This window comes from Ursus americanus, chromosome 14 (genome assembly GCF_024610735.1).
Source record: "Ursus americanus isolate L20-20 chromosome 14, mUrsAme1.1.p, whole genome shotgun sequence".
Classification (NCBI taxonomy): Eukaryota; Metazoa; Chordata; class Mammalia; order Carnivora; family Ursidae; genus Ursus; species Ursus americanus.
Window position 1 is genome coordinate 54,266,222 of NC_142140.1, and position 15,661 is coordinate 54,281,882.

At 62.4% G+C, this 15,661-nt stretch overlaps 1 protein-coding gene across 1 annotated transcript; it reads left to right on the forward strand.

Moving 5' to 3' along the window:
- Window positions 1–1,139: 1,139 nt before the first annotated feature.
- On the forward strand, window positions 1,140–15,532 carry CAMSAP3 (calmodulin regulated spectrin associated protein family member 3). Its single transcript, XM_045774291.2, is given in 19 exon segments — window positions 1,140–1,366; window positions 6,642–6,895; window positions 7,190–7,312; window positions 7,392–7,487; window positions 8,620–8,667; window positions 8,919–9,057; window positions 9,605–9,744; window positions 9,821–9,914; window positions 9,988–10,042; window positions 10,207–10,280; window positions 10,514–10,583; window positions 10,680–12,132; window positions 13,174–13,313; window positions 13,395–13,424; window positions 13,426–13,697; window positions 14,173–14,272; window positions 14,568–14,680; window positions 14,766–14,884; window positions 14,979–15,532. Coding segments are annotated over 19 exon segments (3,774 nt in total). The 5' UTR covers window positions 1,140–1,218; the 3' UTR covers window positions 15,285–15,532.
- Window positions 15,533–15,661: the final 129 nt, after the last annotated feature.

The window sequence follows — 15,661 nt, forward strand, 5'->3', positions numbered from 1 at the left end:
ACTCCGTTTACATTCAGGAAACACACATGTGCAGCTTGTCACACTCACGCTCACACACAGATCCATGCGAATGTCCCCAAATTCACACCGATGTAAACAGCAGCTTCACACACATACACTCAAAAAGTCAAACATGTCAAGAAGAGATAACATACAAACCCAAACACGTATGCACACTTATTATACACATGCAATTACACCTGACGATACACACTTAGACATACAGGCCGCCAAGACTTAACACAAACACTTGTGCATTCACCATTCCACACAGCTAAGAGGCACACGGCAGATGTCTTGACACAAAACCACAATGGAATATACACGTGAATGTGAAACAAATATCCACAAAAGGGGCCCAGACGTTTGCAAGTGTATCCATTCATACCCATTCCGCCGCGTTCGTAGATACAAGTAGTCACGCTCTTGCATAAATACTCATGCCCTCCATTTCTCTCATAGGCTCCTTCACTGGCACTGGTCACACCCTTACACAAAACACAAGTACATCTAGGTGCTAATATGCACACTGGCAAGTCCCCGACAAAACACAAATACACACCCACACTCACCACTCCTCAATCTTCTGCACACAGCCACACAGTACAGATCCTTGTACCCACAACACACACGAAAAACACGGACACACACACATGCTGTCACACTCCCACCCAGATACGCACATGCAGACACCCTCTAATACACTCACACCCGACTACATTCGGGGACGTACACGCTGATAAGAACACACGCTCTCGTACACTCACAATACGCAATCGGACACAGGTGCACCCACGCACACTCTGCCTCTTGGCCAGGAGTGACGAGCGCGCATGGATGCTCACACTCCCATCTAAGGGTACACACTTGGGCCAGCACACACATCCGCAAGCAGAGGGTCCCTCATCTTCCCCAGCGCACGCGCGCACACGCACTCCGCCGCAGCCTCCCGCCACCACCGCAGTCCGGGCCCGCCCCAGACCACGGCGGGTGGCCAGGCGAGGCCGGGTGGGGGACGGGGTCGGGGTCTGAGCCAGGGGCGGGGCGCACCTGGGCTCCGCCCCGGGGCGGGGCCGACGCTGCGTCGCGAGCGCGAGCGGCCGCACCTGGCTCGGCGGCGGCGGCGGCAGCGGCGGCGGCCGGCCCGGTCCGGGTGCGAGCGCGGCGCAGCCCAGCTGGAGCGAGCGCGGAGCCGGCGCCCGCAGCCCCGGTGCCGCCATGGTGGAGGCGGCGCCCCCCGGGCCTGGGCCGCTGCGGAGGACCTTCCTGGTGCCCGAGATCAAGTCGCTGGACCAGTACGATTTCTCGCGGGCCAAGGCGGCGGCCAGCCTGGCGTGGGTGCTGCGGGCCGCGTTCGGGGGCGCAGGTACCGGGCCGGGGGCGGCAGGTGCGGGGGGCGGGGCGCCGGGCCGCGGAGGCCGGGGCCGTGGGAACAATAGCGCCGGCGGCCTGGGGGCCCTGGCTCGGGCCCCGCCGCGCCGGGCCTCCGGGCTTCCTGCTCGACCCGGGCGGTGGACTTTGCCCGCCCGGCTGCGGGAGCGCGGTGGGGGTGGGGCCGGCGGCCCAGATCCGCGCGGGGACCCCGGCGTCCGGGAGCCCAGGTGAGCGGGGCGGGGTTTCCCGGGCGGGCCTTGCACGCCCTCCCCCCTTACACATTCACATCACGCCCCCGCGAGGACCCCCCCCCCCCGACCGCCCCGCAGCCGGGACCCACACCCCGCGTCAGCCCTCCCTGCGCTGCGGGCGGCGAGGGCAGCTCCGGGAGCCTCTCATTTCGCCAGCATGGCCGCGGCCAGCGGCTGGCAGCTGTGACTTATTACCCCATTTTGCCTAGGAGTCGGTCGAGCGGGGGAGTAGGGAATCGGCTTGTCCGAGAGCGACGGGGGTGGGGACCCAGGTGTAGGGCCTTCTCCCACCGGGACAGAGCCTCCACTCCTCCCCTAGGCCCACATGTGTGCGGAAGTCAAGCCACCCCAAGGGGAAGGATGCGGGTGGGTCCCCAGGATTCCAGGGCCTGAGTGGGCCAAGTCAGGGCCCTAGGGCAGCCCCACCACTCGGGCCAGAGCTGGGAGCCAGGGCCTGTTACAGGGCAGCCGGGGTTAATTAAGGTCTGGGCCTTCCGCGGAGTCCTGCCGGGACGCCCTGCTCTCCCACCGGCCTGCCCACCGGTCTTGGCACCAGCTGGGCACAGCCCATCCCCCCTTCAGTGGCCTTCCCAGATCAACCTGTTCTGGGTGTGGGGCTCGGGGACAGCTGCCCATCTCCTGGGTCCGCCCAAGCCTGTGTCTTTCTCCCAGCACCCTCCCATGCAGGGCCCACTCTGGGGCCTGCCTTTCCCCGAGGATCTGCTTGAGGAAGAAAGGAGGCTGGCAGGGAGAGACCCAGGTCTGCCCCAGGCTCTCCTGTCCCAGGTTACGTGGCCCTAGAAGACTCAACTTTGGGAATCAGAACTGGGTTTGAGTCCCAGCTCCACCAGGTTATGGACAAATTATCCCAGTTCTCTAAAGCTGCTGTTTCCCCCTCTGGAAAAAGAGGGCATTTATTCACTTAGCCATTTTGCAAATGTCTGGGGGGCACCCACTAAGTGCCAGGGCAGTGCTTGGGTGATGGGGATCCCAGTACCCTCTTCACAAGGTTGCTGGCGGCAGACCTCAGGTATCCTTGTGCTGCGTCTGGCATATTGTACATTCTAGACGGCTGCTCCCTGTCACTGCTGCTGTGATCAGCAGTGGTATTTTTATTAGTAATATTAATATCATCATGGAGCAGAAATTAGCACCCCATTTCACAGAAAGGAAAGTGAGGTCTCCTAAGGAGATGCCCTGACTCCCCCAGTTCTGTTCTCACTGACCCAGATCCCTGCCCTGTGCGGCATCCTCTTTGAGGGTCTTGTTCAGTCCTCGTCCCGTCCTCCTGCTCTGTAAGACGGGGCTGAGGAAGGTGGGAGGCCAGGCCCAGAGAGGGAAGTGGGGAACAGAGCTCCGCTTGATTCATGAACTCTGGGACTCATCGATGCCTGTTGGGTGACGGGGGGTGGGGGGGGTGGGGGGGTGGAGTTGGGACAGGGGACAGGGAACCAGATCATTGGGCTTAGAGCGATAGGGTCTGGGTTGCAGAGGTGGCCGTGGGGCTGGGGGAGGAAATCCCTGAACTCGGCCAGGGAGGGAAGGAGAAGGGAAGTCTCCCCAGAGGAGGGAGGGTTCAAACCTTGAAGGATGCATAGGAGTTTCCCAGGGGGAGGAGACCTCATGTGAAAAGGCCTAGGGTTTGGACCAACAGGGAGTTCTGAGAGGAGACTGAAGGTCCGGAGGGTGGGGGGGGGTGGCTGGGGGAGGTGGGCGATGAGAGAGGCTGGTGGGACTGGGTAGGGCCTCTCAAGGGGTGGGATGGGGATCTGAGGGCACTGGGGAGCCATGGAGCATGTTTGAGGACCCGACAGAATGAGATGGGATAGGCAGTTGCCCCGGGGAGCCCGTAGCTGCGGTGGGCCAGAGGTGCAGGTGTGAGGAGGCTGGGCAGGAATGCAGGCAGGTGGGTTCCACGGGACTCCGGCTCGAAGATAAGGAAGGGTGCCATCTCTGTGCAAGTTTGGGAAACAGCACACGAAGTCCCTTATACCAGAGCATCAGTGTGACCTGTAGGGCAACTGCGTTCACGTCAGCTGGCCGTTTATTAGCTGTGTGATCTTGGGCGAGTTCTCTCTGCTCTCTGGGCCTCAGTTTTCTCATCTGTACAATGGGGCTCAGAGTAAGTGTCCCAAGGATGACACCACGAGCAAACGCGTGCAAGGTGGCCTCAGTCTAAGTAAATGCCAGCCGAGCCGTAGCCCTGCGCGGTCCCAGGACAGTGGCCGCAGCCCCGCGGGGCTGGTCTTAGTCCTGACGCGCTGTAAACGTAGATGAACCACTCCGTGGCTTCTGAAGACTTCGTATAAAAAAACAAGTGAAATATCTCACGATGTCTTTATGTGAATTACATGTCGAAATGATAGTATCAGATATGTATGGGGTTAAATATATTACTAAGGTTACTGGTTTCTACTTTTTTGATGGGGCAGCTACAAGGTTAAAACTATATACGTGGGCTGCGTTTCTCTGGGACAGCATTACCCTATGGCAAATGGCTAATGAACATTTTCCGTAGAGAGCTCTCTACCCCAGGGGGTGGTTCTGCCTCTTAGGAGACCTCTGACAGTGTCTGGAGACATTTGTGGTTGTTACTGCTTAGGGGGAGGGTGGTCCTGGCATCTAGTGAGTAGAGACCAGGGACTCTGCTGATCATCTTACAAAGTGCGGACTGCCTACCCCACCCCCTGCTGAACACAGAGAATTGTCCAGACCCAGATGCCAATAGAGCTGAGGTGTAGGCACACACACAGGTACGGAGGGAATGCTTGATCAACATTAGCCGTTGGGAGCCCTAGCTCACAGTTTTCATCTTGAAGGCCCTGACAAGTCCTGCAAGAAAGAAATTTTTTTTTCTTTCATTTTTTTTTAAAGATTTTATTTATTTATTTGAGAGAGAGAGAGAGGATGAGCAGTGGGGAGGGGCAGAGGGAGAGAGAGAGAGGGAGGGAGAAGCAGACTCCCCTCTGAGTAGGAAGCCTGACGTGGAACTCAATCCCAGGACCCCAGGATCATGACCTGAGCCGAAGGCAGACGCTTAACTGACTGAGCCACCCAAGTGCCCCAGAAAGAAACTTGTTTAATTTTGCCAGTGGAAGCAGGAAATGAGCAGGGGCTGGGGAGATAGGGAGCAGGGTTTGGGTTGGGGAGATGCCAGGAGGTGGAAACCCGAGGACATGAGGTGTTGGAGGGGTGGGGGAAGGTACGGTGATTTCTCACTGCAATTTCAGAGAGGAGCAGGTTTGGAGCAAGGTACTGAGCATCATGGGAAATGCCCAGAGGGCAGTGGGACACAAGGCCTGGGCTGCAGCAGGTGGCCGTGCTCAGATGGCCAGGGAAGCCATAACTGGGGTGGGGGTGGGGTGGAGTATGTATCCATTTACAGGCCTGTTCTGACCGAGTGTCAGGAACCTGGCATTGACGGGGCATGTGGGGAGGAGGCCTGGCTTGAGTGGTGGACAGAGAAAAAGATGGGAAGCTGGGAGATGCTGGGGGAGGAAGGTTTCCGGAACAAGGAGGTGCTGGGCAGAGCGCCCAGGCAAGAGATGGCCCACAAGGCCCACAACTGTGCGTTGGAGGGCCGCTGCTGGCCTTGGGGAGACTGGGAGCTGGGAGGGCAGGAGTCGAATCAGGGAGGTTGGGGTGGGGGTCCGGTGGAAGGAAGCAGAGCCTGGAGAACTCTGTTCTTTGAAGGAGCCGTGCTGAGAGGGGCAGAGAGCGGGCACAGCTCTCCACAGGAGTGGAGCATTAAGTGGGAAGGTCAAGTGTGATTTTAGGGGGTGGAGAGGAGCTGGGGCAGGGAGGGACTGAAGGGAAGAATGCCTGGGTCCTGGTAGGTGAGGGCAGGGGGTCTCTGGGGAGCATGGCTGTGAAGACAAGCACCTGAGGGAGGTCAGGGATGTTATACGTTTTTAAGCAGTAGAATCCTGCGCCCCATTCTTTCAGACACACAGAACCCCAGTAGACAAAACAACTGTTCGGATTGGAATTAAGAGTTGGGGCCTCCCTGGAAGATCCCCACGAGGGCAGGCTCCCCATGCTGGCCTCAGTCACCTCCTCCTAGACCTCCCCAGGGAATCTTCCTGGTGCCTTATTCTGGTCTTTCTCCTCCCCACCCTTGGGTCCGCTTGGGGCTCCACCACCCACCCCTCCGCATGGGGCTTCCTCCAGCCTCTTCCTACCCTGCCCGTCTCAGTCAGTGTCTCAGTCAGCGTCGGCAAGGGTTTTGTGGCCAGGGTTTTGTGGCCGGTCTGCAAGGTGACCTCCCCTCTCTCCTAAGGCCCAGCCCCTCACATTCAGCCTCTGCCACCTCACCTGCTGCCCCTCCTGTACCCCCAGCTCAGCCACCTCCCTTTCCCCCATCTTTCCCGTCACACCCGGTGGGGCCTGGACGCCTCCCTCTCTCTCCCCTGCCTCCACCCTTCAGTCACCAGGTACAGACCACTCCCCCCCCCCCAGAATGTCTGCAGTCTGGCCACCTCCCCATTCCGTGCCCTGCAGCCAGCCCTCCACCCCACAGCTCACCCCACCCCAGCCTCCATGCTGAGCGAGGGTATGGAGTCTGCCGGAGGCCTGGGTTTGAATCCCAGTGCCAGCCTTGCCCAGCTGTGTGGCCTTAGGCAGGTTGCTTTCCTGTCCTGTGCCTCTGTTTCTGGAGTTACCTGTTGTGCCCTGGCTGCTGCCTCCCGGGTTTGCCGGCCAGCCAGGGAGATCGATTAAGCCATGTTCACTGTGATTGTTCTTTGAGGGCCTCCCAAGACCACCCACCTCCCAACAAGCCCCTTCGCAGGCCAAGGCCCCGCCCCCACGCTGCCTCCTCCCCCTGAGGCACTGTGCCCTCCCAACTCCTGGCCCCTGCTGGCCTGGGCCCCTCCACCTGGAGCCCCTTCCTCTGGCGAACTGAACTGCACGCCTGCGCGGCGTGCCTCCTCCCAGGTCCCCCAGCCTCCCGTCCCAGTGCCGGCCTCCCTACGCATGCCTGGGCCCTGACCTACCGTCACCCGCCTCGCCCCACAGAGCACGTGCCCTCGGAGCTGTGGGAGCCCTTCTACACCGACCAGTACGCGCAGGAGCACGTGAAGCCCCCGGTGACGCGGCTGCTGCTCTCGGCCGAGCTCTACTGCCGGGCCTGGCGCCAGGCGCTGCCGCAGCTCGAGACCCCCCCCAGCCCCTCGGCGTTGCTGGCCCTGCTGGCGCGGAGGGGCACAGTGCCCGCGCTGCCCGAGCGCCCCGTGCAGGAGGCCGACCTGAGGCACCAGCCCATCCTCATGGTAGGCCCCGCCCCGGTCTTCCAGGCGCCGCCCACCAGGCCTGGCTCCTCCCCAGAAGCGCTGCTCTGGCCCTTGAGGACATGGTTTATGGAGGACCGGTAGTGGTTCTTCCAGGACCCTATCCTGGCTCATTCCCTGAAGCCCCACCCACTAACCCTGGCCCATCCCCAAAGCCCCTCCTATTTCAAGCCCCGCCCCCCACCTTGAGGTTCTTCCTCTTCTCCCTCGGAGGCGGAGGCGAGGGGAGCGCCCATCCTTCCCCCTGGTCTCACCCTTCAGCCCTTACCTCCACAGGGAGCCCATCTAGCTGTCATTGACGCCCTTATGGTTGCCTTCGCCTTCGAGTGGACGAAGACACTGCCCGGTCCTTTGGCCCTGGCCAGCTTGGAGCACAAGCTCCTTTTCTGGGTGGACACGGTAGGTGGGGTTAGGCTGGCGCGGGCTGGGGCCCAGGATTGCCCAGTGACCAGAGCTCTGACTTCTCCCTGCTCCCCAGACCATCCGGCGGCTGCAGGAGAAGACGGAGCAGGAAGCTGCCCAGAGAGCCTCTCCTGTGGCCCCTGCAGACGGGGTGGCCCCAGCACAGCCCTCGGTGAGGCTAGGGCAATGGACGAATGGAAGGACGCAAGGACAGTTGGAAGGAATGGGTGGGCAGTTCGTGCACTGGGGTGGGGGTGCTGGAGGTGACTCTCTCTCTCAAGGCCGTTCGTGCACTGGGGTGGAGGTGCTGGAGGTGACTCTCTCTCTCTGCCCTCTCCCCTCTGCCTCTCCTGCTGCTCTCCCCTCTGCCTCTCTGGCATCAGTGCCCCACACGCTGGTACTGGAAGCTGGTTCCTGTAAGTGGGGCTGTTTCTCCGCCCCGTCTGCCTGCCTTGCTTGTCGCTTTGTCTCTCTATGTGTCTGTTCTGCCTGCCTGTCTGCTCCTTCTCCTACTTCCCAGCTGTGAGCAAAAGACGTGGGACCCCAGCCCTGGGGGACAGAGAGAAGCCCTTTGTAGACTCAGAAGAGAGGAATCCCTGCTGTTAACTGACCGGCAGACCCCTCCCCAGTTACCATTCAGGGGGTGCACCTCCCCTCCCAGTGATCAAGAGAGCACAGCTCCTTGGCTTGTCCGTCTGAGAGCTGGGAGACTTCCGGCACTTCTGAAGGGAGGACCCTCGCCCATCAGACATATGGATCCTGACCCCAGTGGCAGTGCACATGGAGAAGACCCCCCCCCCCTTAGCCAAGAGGAAGACCCCCAAACCCAGAAGAAGGCAGAAGAACCTTCCCAAGACCCCAGTTTCCCTAAGGACAAGTCCCAGCTTTGGTTGGGGGGGGTGTCCATCCCTGAAGCACAACAAGGGGCAAGTGTCCCCTGCAGTGGAAGGCATTGGGCTGGAAGGGGTCCCTGCCTTTGCTCACCCTGGGGCCCCCTTCCGCTCTCGGACCTGGGTTGGGGGTTCCTCTCCTTCTGCCTACCTGCTTCCTCTGCATCCCCTCCCCAAGCTGGGGCCTGGGTCTTTTGTTGGGGGGGAGATTCCCTGCATGGGAGGCTGCTCTGTGGGATCCCTCCAGGCTGGGAGGAGCTGGGGTCCCCAAAGCTGGCCAGAGTGCAGTCGGAGCTGGATGGCCAAGGCTTATGACAGGGTCAGGGCTATCTCCCCCTCCCCTGGAGGTGTGCTTGGGGGCCCAGCAAGTCAGCACCCCTCCCGCCCCGCTGACGGCTGCTCCTCTCCCCCCAGCACGCAATTGCCTTCTGTTTGAAGGAGTCGGGGAGCAAACCCCCCATGGTAATGTATCCCCCGCCCCGGGGTCCCAGGAGTCCTGCCCCAGCCCTTGCTGCTGGCCTGGCTGCTCGCAGACACTTCCTTTGCCTCTTGCTGCTGCCCTTCCCCCGCTCCAGGCTGGCCCCACTCTGGCTCTGGGACCCCCAGCTTCACGCCCCCTCATGGCGGAAACCCCAGGCCTCCCCACCCAACCTGCATGACCGCTGACTTGGGGCCAGCCTGACCCTCTGACCTAACTCGGCTCCCACCCACAGATCCGATACCGCAAGGACCGAGCTGTGGCCCGACGTGCCCCCTGCTTTCCAAATGTGACCACGCTCCAGGATCTGGCAAGTGGGGCTGCACTGGCTGCCACAATCCACTGCTATTGTCCCCAGCTCTTGCGACTCGAGGGTGAGTGCGCGGGCCTGGGCCACACTTGTCCTTGGGAGCTCGGCACCCAGGCATCTGCCCTAGAGTGGGGCAGTAATAATGAGTGCACCTTCCAGAACTGGGGCGTGAACTCTTTTTTCCCCCGGTTCGCTGTGTGACCTTGCACAAGTGCCTAAACTTCTCTGTGCTTCATAGAATTCATTCCTGCAGCAAATATTTATAGAACACCAGATTCCATTTCAGGTGCCAGAGATCCAGTGAGAATAATACAGACATGCTCCTGACCTCAGGCAGCTGACATCCTAGTTGGGAGAGGAAGACAATAAGTTCATCCAGAAGAACAGTCTGGATGTTAGGTGCTCCAGGGCGGGCTAGGTGGTCAGGAAAAGCTTTTTGAGTTGACTTCTTGGGGGACTAGTTCTCCGGGCAGTTGGGAACAGATGCAAAGGCCCGAGGATCAGCCTATCCTAGTACCCACACGAGGCCCGGCCCGTAGGAGGCCCTTGCTTCCCCAGGGCCCCGTCCTCCTTCCCACAGCGCGGGGGACCCAGGTGTCCTGTCCCTACAGAGGTGTGCCTCAAGGAGCCCATGTCTGTGGCGGACAGCCTCTACAACCTCCAGCTGGTGCAGGACTTCTGCGCCTCCCGCCTTCCTCGCGGCTGCCCGCTGTCCCTCGAGGACCTGCTCTATGTCCCACCGCCCCTCAAGGTAAGGTCATCTCGGGGGCCGAGGCAGGCGTCCAGGGCCATGGGTCCCAGTGGCTGACCCTGCCTTCTGCCTCCAGATCAACCTGGTGGTGCTGCTCGCTGAGATGTTCATGTGCTTTGAGGTGCTGAAACCTGATTTCGTGCAGGCCAAAGAGCTGCCTGATGGTCACGGTGAGGCCTGGCCCGGGGTGTGGGGCGGGGTAGGGAGGCCAGGCCCCACCTGACCCTGCTCTGTCTGCTGCAGCGGCCTCCCCCCGGGCCATGGAGGCCTCTCCTGCTCAGAACAGCAGTGGCTGCAGGTACAGTTCCCCTGTTGGGTGAGTCTCCATGGCCAGGGTGGGCCCTTCCCCTCGCTGGGTGCTGCGCCAGGGCCGGGGGATGCTCTCTGTTCGACTCCTGGGAGAAGTGGGCAGCGGTGGGGCGGTGGGGGGGGGTCCCTCGGCTGACGTGCATCTCTTGGCAGTTCTCCTGTCTTCAACTTCCGCCACCCGCTCCTGTCACCCGGCGGCCCCCAGTCCCCACTCCGTGGATCCACAGGTGAGGGCGGGAGTATAGCCCCCTACCCAACAGCAGACTTCCTGTCTCGTCCTGATCCCTCCACTCGATCCCTCTGGCACCCGAATGACCCCATGGTGACCCTCACTGACCCCAGTGGCCCCCAGCTATCCGTCCACATAATGCCACCTCAGTGACACCCCCTGGTAGACCCCGCCCAGGGTCCCCAGCAACTCCATAGTGACCACGGAGTGACCACTTACCACCCCTCCCAGGCTCACTGAAGTCCTCCCCGTCCATGTCCCACATGGAGGCCCTCGGCAAGGCCTGGAACCGTCAGCTCAGGTGAGTGCATTTCAAGGGCCTGGCCGGTGGAGCAGGCTGGGCAGTGGTGGGTCTGGGGCTTGTCCCAGGGGCTGACCCCTCCCTCCTGCCGCCCAGCCGCCCCCTTTCCCAGGCAGTGTCGTTCAGCACCCCCTTTGGCCTGGACAGCGACGTGGATGTCGTCATGGGAGACCCCGTCCTACTCCGCTCCGTCAGCTCAGACAGCTTGGGCCCCCCGCGCTCCGCGCCAGCCCGGACCCCCGTCCAGCCATCCCCGGAGCCTGGCGACCTGCCTACCATCGAGGAGGCCTTGCAGATCATCCACAGTGCCGAGCCCCGGCTGCTCCCAGATGGCGCTGCCGACGGCAGCTTCTACCTCCACTCCCCTGAGGGCTCCTCCAAACTGCCGCTGGCTTCCTCCTACCCACTCGAGGGGGCCTCAAAGCCACTGCCCGATGGGCCCACCAAAGCACCCACCTACGTGCCCCACCCTGAGGGCCCCTTGAAACCATCTCCCTGCCCGGCAGGGGAGGTGTCGAAACCGCCGGCCCTATCTGAGGGCTCCCCGAAGGCGGCAGCTTCGTCCCCAGCGGCCAGCAACTCCGAGGTGAAGATGACCAGCTTTGCGGAACGCAAGAAGCAGCTGGTCAGGGCTGAGGCCGAGGCAGGTTCCCCGGCAGCCACCCCCACAGCCCCAGAGGCCCTGAGCTCAGAGATGAGTGAACTGGGGGCCCGGCTGGAGGAGAAACGGCGGGCCATTGAGGCTCAGAAGCGACGGATCGAGGCCATCTTTGCCAAGCACCGCCAGCGACTGGGCAAGAGCGCTTTCCTGCAGGTGCAGCCACGGGAGGCTGGAGGGGAGGCAGAGGCGGAGCCGGGCCCGGTCCCTGGTGGGGAGCGACCAGCGGGTGAAGGCCAGGGTGATCCATCCCCACGGCCCAAGGCAGTAACCTTCTCACCCGAACTGGGCCCGGTGCCCCCCGAGGGGCTGGGGGACTATAACCGGGCAGTCAGCAAGCTAAGTGCTGCGCTGAGCTCACTGCAACGGGACATGCAGAGGCTCACGGACCAGCAGCAGCGGCTCCTGGCCCCACCTGAGGCCCCCGGGCCTGCCCCGCCACCTGCTGCATGGGTCATCCCTGGTCCCACAGTGGGTCCCAAAGCCGCATCTCCCAGCCCTGCTCGGCGTGCCCCAGCTGCCCGGCGCAGCCCCGGGCCCGGCCCCAGCCCGACACCCCGAAGCCCGAAACATGCACGGCCAGCAGAGCTGCGGCTAGCACCCCTGACAAGAGTGCTCACACCTCCCCACGATGTAGACAGCCTCCCCCACCTGCGCAAGTTCTCGCCAAGCCAGGTGCCTGTGCAGACACGCTCCTCTATCCTCCTGGCGGAGGGGTCACCTCCAGAGCCTGGGGCCCGGCCTGGCCTCATCGAGATCCCGCTGGGCAGCCTGGAAGAGCCCACAGCCGAAGACGAGGGAGATGGGAGCCCCCCTGGTGCTGAGGATTCCTTGGAGGAAGAGGCATCTTCCGAGGGAGAGCCCCGGGCAGGGCTGGGATTCTTCTATAAGGTGCGAGTCAGCCAAGGCGGTGGGGGAAGGGACCGGGTGGGTGGGGCAATGGTCAGAGAGTGGGGACACTGGTGGATAAACAGGGAGGTAGATAGCCAGGTGGGAGTGGGCAGACAAGGTGCGTGTGGCCAGATGGAGATAGATGGGTGGGTAGATGGATGGATGGGTGACAGATGGACAGGAGTGGGTGGACAAACAGGGCTGGGGTCTTCCACGGCATCTCCTCCCTCATGTTCTCTCCTTCCCATTCTCCCCATCACGGCCCTGCCAGTTCCCCTTCCCACTCTTCCGTGTCACTGTTCTCCGTCCTCATAGCATCCCCAGCCCGGGCCAGCGGTCTCACCGGGACGCCTCTGTCACGTGCTGACTGACCTCTGCTGTCTACCCCCACCCCCTCCATCCGTGGTCATTTTCAACGGAGCAGCCAGAGATACATATTTTTTAATGTAAATGGGACCTTGTCAGTCCCCTTCTTCAACCCTGGAGCTCCCCTTGCTCTTAGAAAAAAAAGGAGTCCTTCCCATGGCTTTGGGCCCTGCTCACCTCTGCCCTTCCTATGCAGGTCTCCCCGGCTCCACCTCCCAGCCCCCTTGGCCTCCGTGCTGTTCCCTGCCCATTCCCTGCCCGCTAGGTTTGTTCTAGCCTCAGGGCTTTTGCACTGGCTGTTCCCTCTACCTGGAATATTCTCCTCACATCCCACCCCTCCCGAGTGAAGTCCCTGTCCTTCTCCGGGCTGCCACCTCCAGGAAGCCTTGCTTAGTGCCACTAGGATAGGTCCCTCCCCACACTGTAGACAGGTAGCTGCTTCAGACCTATCAGGTCGCCTTCCCCACTGGGTTAAGCACTTGGTGTGAACAGCACCCAGTCTGGCTGGGTCCCCGTTTTGCCCCGCTACCCAGCACAGGGCCATGCATAAAGCAGGAACCCACGGAGGGCCTTCAGACCAATTACAAAAGGGAAAGGAGGGTGAGTGGTTAGCAGGCGGGGTCAACAGAAGTGCTAGGGGAGGGACGGCCAGCTGGACTCGGTGCCTGCCCCCAGGATGAAGACAAGCCCGAGGACGAGATGGCCCAGAAGCGGGCCAGCCTGCTGGAACGGCAGCAGCGGCGGGCGGAGGAGGCGCGGCGGCGGAAACAGTGGCAGGAGGCTGAGAAGGAGCAGCGGAGGGAAGAGGCCGCACGGTGAGGCTGGGTGCTGCCCATCAGATCCCTGCAGCCAGTGAACCTGTGACCTGTCTGACTGCTCGATAACTTCATCTGCAGGCTGGCCCAGGAGGAGGTGACCGCGGGCCCCGGCCCCGGCTCCTGTGGCCCCCGCAGCAGCCCCAGCCCCTGCTGCGAGGGTCCCAGCTGAGGAAGAGGTGGGCCCCAGGCGGGGGGACTTCACTCGGCTCGAGTATGAACGCAGGGCCCAGCTGAAGCTGATGGATGACCTTGACAAAGTGCTGCGGCCACGGGCTGCGGGGGCCGGGGGGCCAGGCCGGGGTGGGCGGAGGGCCCCCCGGCCACGCTCTGGTTGCTGTGATGACTCGGCCCTGGCACGAAGCCCTGCCCGTGGCCTGCTGGGTAAGGACCGGGGGGGGGGGGGTAGGGCTGGGGGCGGGGGGTCAGGGATGGTGCCTGCCCAATGCGCCTGTCAGGGGCTTGCTGAGACCCCTATGAGTACATGGGGCGAGAGGGGTCTTGGGGGGTTGCCCATGCCTGGACTTCCACAGGGATGTGGGGGCTACAGTGGGGTAAGCCATGCTGGGCAGAGCTGGCCCAGCGTTCTCTCTAGAGCTTAAGGGACGCGAGGCCCTCTCAGGGATGTTTAGGAGCAAGAGCTTTCTGGGGGGGGGCTTCCCCCCAGACTTCTGGGCACAGCCCCCTCCCCCATGGGTAGGGGGGAGGTCTGTCTCAGTGGGAGTGCACAGGGTGAGGGTCTCAGGTGGGGCTGACCCCATGTTCCCTCCACAACCTGCCAGGTTAAGCACCCTCCCCCCCAGCCCTGAGGAGGCAAGGGGACTTTGGGTAGGGATGACCCCATGCCCTCTTCTCCCAGGCTCCCGGCTGAGCAAAGTCTACTCTCAGTCCACCCTGTCACTGTCCACCGTGGCCAACGAGGCCCCCAATAACCTTGGTGTGAAGAGGCCCATGTCTCGGTGAGTTTGGCCCGGCGGGCAGGCGCGTGAGTTCCGGGTGCCCTCTCAGGGTCCGTGTGTGTCTTGCTGAAGGGATGAGAGGACGCGGTCCTGCGCACGTGCACATGGGGGCTGTTGACGGGCCTCAGGAACATGCCTGTGCACTTGAGTGGGGGTGTGGGGGGGGGCGCAGGCGTCTGCGGCTGGAGTACCTACACGCAAGCTCCTAGGTTCATCCCTTCCCTGGTCCTTTCTGCCCCCGGGGAGGCTGCCCCTACCACTGACTGCATCCCCATCCCCTCCTGTCTCCCCACAGGGCTCCTTCCCCATCCGGCCTCATGTCCCCCAGCCGCCTGCCTGGCAGCCGTGAGCGTGACTGGGAGAACGGCAGCAACGCCTCGTCCCCGGCGTCGGTGCCTGAGTACACAGGTACGCGGGGCGGAGCTGGCGAGCCCCAGGCCCTGCCTGTCCCCGTCCCCACCCCCCACAGCCCTGCTGACCACCTTGCCCTTAGGTCCACGGCTGTACAAGGAGCCCAGCGCCAAGTCCAACAAGTTCATCATCCACAACGCCCTGTCTCACTGCTGCTTGGCGGGCAAGGTAAACGAACCGCAGAAGAACCGCATTCTTGAGGTGAGTCCACGCCGGGGCTTGGGGGGCCCGCGGGGGGGACGGGGGGGCGTTGGGGGCCCTGCCCACTGGCGAACTGCTGCCACCACCCCACCAGGAAATTGAGAAGAGCAAGGCCAACCACTTCCTGATCCTCTTCCGCGACTCGAGCTGCCAGTTCCGGGCGCTCTACACGCTGTCTGGGGAGACGGAGGAGCTGACTCGCCTGGCGGGCTACGGCCCCCGCACAGTCACGCCCGCCATGGTCGAGGGCATCTACAAGTACAACTCGGACCGCAAGCGCTTCACCCAGATCCCTGCCAAGACCATGTCCATGAGTGTAGATGCCTTCACCATCCAGGGCCACCTCTGGCAGAGCAAGAAGCCCACGACTCCCAAGAAGGGCAGCAGCACCCCCAAGTAGCCTCGTCCCAGTGGTACACGGGGCGGGCCGCAGCCATCGCCCTCTCGGAGGACAGCCTGGAGGACAATCAGTGGGTATTCCTGGGTCTCGTCTGTCCCCAACCTTGTCTGGGTAGGGCTGGAGTCCCTACCCCCTAACTTCTGTCCTGTCCTGCTGTGGGGGCTGAGCTGGGAGGTTCAGGGACTCAGGGCTCAGCTCAGTCCCCTGTCTGTCCTCCCCACCTTCTTGAATAAAATAATTTAGAAAGAGCTTGAGTATTGGCATCTCCCCGAGGCTGGCTGGGGCACCCAATGACAGCTCGGCCTGAGTGTTTTCCTTTCTCCTCGATAGTCCTGGTGTGGCTCCTGCCAAGGCCCCTCATGACTGCTCCTTGGCCG